We start from the raw sequence: 7,588 nt of genomic DNA on the forward strand, positions 1-7,588 counted from the left end.
GATTGATTGATTTGTTCATTAACGTCGCACTAGAGCTGCACAATGGGCTATTGGCGACGATCTGGGAAACATCCCTGAGGATGATCCGAAGACATGCCATCACAATTTTGATCCTCCGCAGAGGGGATGACACCCCCGCAGATGGGATGACACCCCCGCAGAGGGGATGACACCCCCGCTTCGGTAGCCCGACGACCTGCACGCGAAGTTGAGCACTTAACGATATAACAGTTTAACGAGGACCAATACCGCACACCCTCGGTCCCTACGCAGACTGATCCAAGTGGTCACCCACCCGCACACTGACCGCAGCCAGTGATGCTTGACTACGATGATCTGCTGAGAACCGTGTCTTAACGATCAGTCCACTGCGGGACTAGTGGTAGATGGATCATGGGTTAGACTCCCTTGCCGTAAGGCTAACCGTGGGAAGTTTTCGTGGTCTTCATCTCCGTGTAACGCAGATGCTGGTTGGTTCCATTAAAAAGTCTACCATGAAAGCAAATTTCTCCCAATACTTCATCCATGAGTTCCCTTCTCTTCTAGATTGGGTTCAAAACTACAAGGCTACGGAGTTGTGCATTAGTAGTCGTAAGCGCAAATTTGGGTCGGCTGTTCAACGATGGTTATAAAATAAAATATAAAAAGTACAGATATCAAGTACAGGAAATTCGGGGGAGCCACGTTAGGATTGTGTGAGAATCGTTGGCACCTTTGAATTGGTCACAATTAAGTTGTAGTAGCAAAGTTTTTCTTCTCAATGTTTAACGCATTGCATTGCCCAATGTATTGCCCAAAATTGTTTCAATGCCAATTTAATTAAATCTCAAATTACCCTCTGAGTTCAAGCGTTCAGTCACAGACGAAATATATGCGCCAATGACCTTCTGCCTGACCCTATGCAAAACATATGCGCCTCTTAAATAAAATTTTAAAAAAAATTAGCAGCCGTTTTCATTTCATAATGTATACAAAAAATACAGAATTGCGAAAAAGAACTTAAATTCTAATTAAAATTTTATTATTGCAGGGTGAACCTGGAAATGGAGGAGGTGTAAGTGAGAATTTTTTCTTATTTTTAAACATCATTGCATATGAAGAGATTGGATGTTAACTATAGATTTTTAAAAGACAGTTCTTACTTATGTGGTGAAAATTTTTTCTCGTTAAACGACAGGTATAATATACAATGAGTTTTTGTACAGTGAATAATGAGTTATAATGTATAATAGTTTTGTCTAACGATCATTAATTTATATATATTGGAATTTTTGAATAATGAGTTGCAATGTATATGAGTTTTTGTCTTATGAATAATGAGTCATAATGTATATGAGTTTTAGTGTAATGATTAACATGTTGTAAAGTATAATGAGCTTTAGTCTAATCAAGTTATAATGTATATGAGTTTTACATGATTTTGACTCGGAAAAAACGAAACTTCAGGGAGTATGAAGTCACACATAAGTGATGAGTGACGTCATACTGATACAGAGGCGGCACTGAGTGGAATAAAAGAGAACAGATTTATAATCCAATACCTCATATAAAGAAGCTTCTTCATCTCCTTAAGAAAGAAGGCTACTTAGACTACTTAACCCATTTGTGCTTAGCCAACACCTTCTAGAAGTAAGGAGGCCTCAGCAAGGATCAATTTAGTAGTCCGATGTGACGAAGTTAACTGCTCAGTAGATGAAAAATAAGAAAGATGTCATTACGTTCGGGGTACTAAGCTGCGCAGTGGTTGAAAATACGAAATATGTCATTACGTTTGGACTACTAAGGGATATTTATGGTAACCCGTGCTGAGGCCTGCTCTTTTCTAGGAGGTGTTGGCTTAGCGCCCTTTTTTAACCCTTTATAAGGACATTTTTTCTAGTATTCTTATGCTAAAATATTCATGGGATTAAGATTTATTTATATAAAGGAATTTATTTAAATCATTAAATAAAACTAGTCGGATTTTTAAGCTCTTTTGTTTTGGTGGAATTTTACGTAAGAAATTTTACGTATTGTTAAGGATAGCAATAAGCCTGAACTTTTATATTTATAACTAACCGAATTTATTGAATCTATGTTTACAACTATAAATAAACTCGATGAGAAATGATCAAATGAACGAACGCACAATGTACTCGAGAAAATGGCTCCTGAAAAATTAACGGTAACTGTTTTTGACCCAAACTTCAATGTTATCCACATGTATGTAAACAATGCCCTTCATTGGTGTTTTGTTTTTGCTTTTCCAAAGTTATTAAAAGACAACAGCACAAATGATAGGTGGTAAAGAAACTTCCCATTGATATTTAAAAATGAAGGAATTTGGTGGGAAGTATACTTCCCATATCCTTATAAAGGGTTAAATGAATGGTTCCTTTTATTTTCAAATATGAAAAACATTGATTAGTACAGGTTTTCCATAATAAGAATTTATTTATCAACAATAGCATAGTTTTGCTTTCGATAATGTGTATTTAGATATGAAGTCAAAGCACTGTGTTTTTATGGTTAATGTGATGGATAAAAAAAAGATTTAGTTTATTTATTAGCATAATAATATACAATATGGTTTCGTTTGTCTAAAAAGGAAAAAAAATCTAAATCAATACTATTGTGTGCAGTAAAATATCAGAATTATGATGAATTACTGTATTATTAGTTGATAGACGAATAATAAATATTTTGATTTTAATATAATATATCAAAATAAGCCGTGTTGCAATTTATTACTTTGTCGAAAAGTATTTATTAATTTTTGCAAAGTGATAATTGAAGAAATCAATTTTTAGAACTGTATATATTATTGATGTATCTGGGTGCTCAAGTTATTTTTTATTTTTTTACAATCTTATTATGAGCTGAGTTTTTAAACTGTTAATCATGTGGGAGGAGGTGCTTGTTGAAAATTATTTACAGAATCATGGTAATGTTACCGTTCAGTTTAATTATTAGTCTCTTATAAAACATTTAAATTAAAAAAACAGGATAAAATTGTTTGTCCAAAATAATTCATTTAAGTGGAAAGAAAAGGAAAGGAAATTATAAATTACATAAGAAAAAATACGTTAAAGATGTTTTATGAAAAAATAAAAATTTGATCCTTCTAGATATATGATTCCTGGCCAGGTTTACCAGGACCAAAAGTAAGAAAATCAATATTACTTATTTATTTTTCTAATATTAACGTATTTTTGGTAGAAATGATTGTTTTTTTTTTTTGTTTCAACAATTTTGTGTTTAACAGAAATTTCATAGACATTCTTTCAAAAATGTTTTAGGTTTACAATGTCAAAAGGATTTTTTAAACTCTGCGGACTGGATGTGTAGCGGTCAGGGAGCTAACCTCACATCAGAAAGGTCCTGAATTCGAAACCCGGAAAAGACACTGTTGCTTTCTTTCATTCTCTGTACTATCATATTGTGATAGTAACGTTGGCCCACTTAATACGGCGCCCCTGAAAAATCGGCCAACAAAACTGCCCTACTGATGCCTGAATAACAAGTGTCTACTTTTTAAAATTATTTTATCCCGTAACCATTGGTGGAAAATATATATCCCACCAAATTTCATAAACTTTTAAATATTGATTTGAAAATTTTTTTGCGTCCATCTTCTGATTATTTTCAGAAAATACAAAAAAAGGTAATAAAAAGCTTTGTTTACATCAATATTAGTTACAATAAAGGCTAGTCAGAGGTCAAGTAGAGAGGCCAACACAGGAGAGCTATTCTTTTAGGTTCCTCATGCATTCGCTATGCTATTTTATCATTTGTTAACAATTTTATTTCTGTTTATAAGCACAGAGTTTATAAATTCAGTTATTTATAAGCAGAAGTTAATTGCAAATTTCTTTAAAATAGGTAAAATTTTTAAAATTTCACCCCACATGCCCTCACAAAAAAATGGTCTTAGAAATCAAAGTAATTTTAGGTAACAAACTGTATAAAATTTCTTTTAACAAAACAAACTTAATACAAAAAACAATATTTTAACATAATATTTATTACCAAAGAAAATGTACTTTCACGGATTAACAATAACTTTCTGTTTATCGAAAATTGTTATAACTTTCAGCTAAGTTGTCAAATTTGGCAGTTTTATCAATACACAATGAGAAAATTTAGTATAATTACGCCAAAATAAATATCGTACTTCAATGGTATGTGAAATTCAGTAGTTTCAGTGTGAAATGCAGTTTTAATTCAGTGGTATGTGATTTCATTATGATGTATTGACTCATTATGAATGGAGAAAGGCGATCCAAGTTAGCACATTTTCTGTATACAGTTTTGTTTTTTAACAGCTTTCTTTCATACAATTTTGAATTTGATAACGTTCGTTTTATTAGTTTTTATTTAATTGAAAATAATAATTTTGATTCAGTCTAATTTGTTAGCAAGTGATAAGAATGAGGAGGTATAGGACGTCATTATGATGTCATATTTCAAGTATGTGTGACATAATAATCCCAGAAAGCATTTAACCGTCGGAATTTTCTTTCTATTGTCTCAAAAATGTTTGTACTAAAAATCTTTTTTCAATAAAGCAAAAATATTGCAGTTTCAAACCTTTCATCCTAAGAGGACTAAAAATTATTTTTAAAGCTTTTTTTAAAAATAGTGCCACTTAGGTAAACTGGTGACTTATGTCTATCATGACGTCTTAGCTGACGTCACACTAGCGATAGGATCAAATTGCAGTGTCCATTAAAATTTCATGACAAGGTGGATTTTAGCTGAGCATACAAGACTTTGCGAAAAGAAACCTTATAATTACCTAGATTTAAGATTATTTTCACCTTAAGACTAGCTTTTTTAAAGGAATTTTTTCACGCTTGAAACCCTAAGACAACATTCATTTAAGATTTTTATATAGAAGGTTGTTTTTCAAGGTTTAGGATTAGGGTAATGTGCGAAAAATACAACAGATTGTCCCAGATCTCGTTTTAAGGTTAGAAGGTTTACGCGTAAACAGCAAAACAAACCTTTTTCGGTTTACATTAAAAGGTTTTTGCTGAATGAAAATAAACCTTATTTTGCTATCTGGGTAATGAACAACCTAGGAGCAGTGGCGTCCCATGAATGAAAAATACGAAACAAGTTAATGTCCGTTTCGCATTTTTCTACTACGATGTAAAACCGCTAAACGAAAATAAGAATTAAAATCATCATTATTTTCAACCATCCACAAAATTTGTACTCACATGCATGCCAGAGGAAATAAAGACTTCATTACGTTCTTTTTCGTTACAGGGTATGTCTGGATTGCCAGGAGTTCCTGGAAGTCCAGGAGAGAAAGTAAGAAACTACGATTTTCTAAAATTTTTTCAAAAATAATTTATTGTTTTCAATGTCATTTTTAAGATAAGCTATTTTTATCGTATTCTTTTAAGTGTCCTTTTTTATTACTTTCGTTTAGTTGGTTTTCAATTAAAATGAAAAAAAGGAATTATTTTCGAGGAAGAAGGTTCTAAGAGTCAATTTTAAAAGAAAAATAATTATTTCAGGAAAACTCTTTATTGTGTATTAATTAACTGTACTACATTAATTTTTTTTTATAACCGTTGTTGATCAGCCGACCCAATTTTGTGTTTACGACTACTTATGTTCAACTGCGTAGCCTTGTAATTTTGAACCAATCAAGAAAAAAAGGAAACTCCTGAATCAGTACCCACAGAGGTATGATTTGTTATGGGAATATGAAGGACTTTGAGACTCGGACAGATTTTACGTGTATCAGTCACCATTTACTACACGCTGAATCTTCGGCCGGTGAGGATCAAACCCACGACCTCTTGGACATGGGCCCAGTGCCCTACCAACCAGACTATTCAGGCTCTATTAATTTATTTTGTTAAATCTTTAAAAGCCGTAGACCTCAACGGATGGAGAGACATTTTTTTAGTGTCTTTGTGGTATAAAAGCGCTGGCCCTGAATTCTTTGACGCAGAAAGACAAAAAACTATTTATTTTTTAAATTTATTGAAGAGTAGGTATAAAATTGTGCAAGGTAAAGCAGAGCATTAGAGCAGATACACAAGTTCATATTAAAAAACAAAATATTCAAAGGCAAAATATTGTCCATCCGCAATTAGCCGACCGTGTTAGAAGTTTTATAATGCAGTTATGCAAAATTCCAGTTGAGTCGCTTCGTATCACAATTTTTCGGGACCGAAATCAAGCATCACTGACTAAGTTAAGTGACCTAGGAAAAGACCACTTTAACACGTTGAACGCCATGGGAGTCACCGGTGACTGGCACTGAGTTTGTTTGTAGCTCCACGGGGGTCACCGGTGACCGGCGAAACCAAGATTATTAGAAACACATAATTCGAGTAAATTTTTAATTTTTTTATATAATTATCTTTACTAAAATGACTTGAAGAAATTAATGCAATATAGAACACACAAAAATAGTTTTATTTATATACACAGAAATGTCAACTTGCTCCGGACAGCGAATAAATATTTTAAAGTGGTAGTTTATTAATTGTGATTCTTGTTTTAATAAATTCAATTTAGTGGAGTTTTATCCACCACTACTTCTAAACAATTCGTAAGCTTAGATAGTTCACCACTTTTTCAGATATGTCATGCTAAACCTTTTAAAACTAGCAAAATCTGTCTAGTATTTGCAGTTTAGTTTGTAGATATTTATCGTTTGGCCAGACGGACAAGACATGTAAAATTAGCGTGTTAGCAACGTGTTAAGTAGCCCGTGAAGCGGGGGGCCCTCTCCTTCTGCAGATTATCGAAATTTTGATTATATGTCTTAGGATCTTCCTCATAATGTTTTCCAGACTGACGCCAATAGCCTCCACACAGTTTTTTACAGGTAGTCCGATCGGCACGATTCCAAATCCCAATGGTCCTCAGCCTATTGCCAGGGAATATTTGATTTTTCCCCTCATTCTCGGGAAAACGCTATTCTAAGCAATGACGTCAGAATTGATTTGTGCGTGCGCAACATGCCTTGTACTGTCCTGTGACACTGCCCTGCGTCTGCAAGGCTTTTCAACCGTTTTGTTTATTTTCATTTGAAACTGAGAGCGCGAAACGTCGTGGATTAATAATGCTATGAAGTAAGTAATTTATCATTTTCTTTAAACTTCTGTTTGTGATTGCAACTGATAAAATCTTTAAACATTTAAAGAGTATTGAATTTTATTCCTTATTATAAATGTTACTCGTGTCTTGCAATAATACACTATTAAAAGGTTTGAATAATGCTGTGCTGTGACGTTTTTCTTTTATGTCCCCAAAACGTTAAGTTTTAAATTGCAATATGTAAATTGTTTTTTTTTGACAACTTAATTTTGCTATTCACATCCATGTGTAAATTGTTAAGTTTATATTATGCTTCAGAAAAGAGATAATTATCAACTACTAACAGGAAGAGAAATTACTGTAGATATGGCACTAGTGTAGGCTACATGAAAAGTTTAAATTGCTTTTATACATTTTATTCTCATCATTACTTCTGATATGTATGAGAGTTTCGTATAAAAAACACATTAGTTCAGCAGCTATAAAACCAGTTGTTTTGGTTCAGAACTATGATATCTAAACAGAAGACTGTTTTATTGTT

The 7,588-nt window shown here is 32.9% G+C and overlaps 1 protein-coding gene across 3 annotated transcripts in view; it reads left to right on the top strand.

Annotated features, from left to right (window-relative positions):
- LOC107442639 (collagen alpha-1(III) chain-like) overlaps positions 1-7,588 on the top strand; it is a 65,009-nt gene that overhangs the window by 39,709 nt on the left and 17,712 nt on the right. For 2 of the 3 annotated variants that reach the window (XM_043053931.2, XM_043053934.2), the window contains exons 12-14: positions 1,031-1,054; positions 3,108-3,143; positions 5,254-5,298. In XM_043053931.2, coding sequence (XP_042909865.1) covers positions 1,031-1,054; positions 3,108-3,143; positions 5,254-5,298 — 105 coding nt within the window. The remainder of the gene's footprint in view (positions 1-1,030; positions 1,055-3,107; positions 3,144-5,253; positions 5,299-7,588) is intronic. The other variant, XM_043053932.2, reaches the window with a different exon arrangement.

This window comes from Parasteatoda tepidariorum, chromosome 10 (genome assembly GCF_043381705.1).
Source record: "Parasteatoda tepidariorum isolate YZ-2023 chromosome 10, CAS_Ptep_4.0, whole genome shotgun sequence".
Taxonomy (NCBI): Eukaryota; Metazoa; Arthropoda; class Arachnida; order Araneae; family Theridiidae; genus Parasteatoda; species Parasteatoda tepidariorum.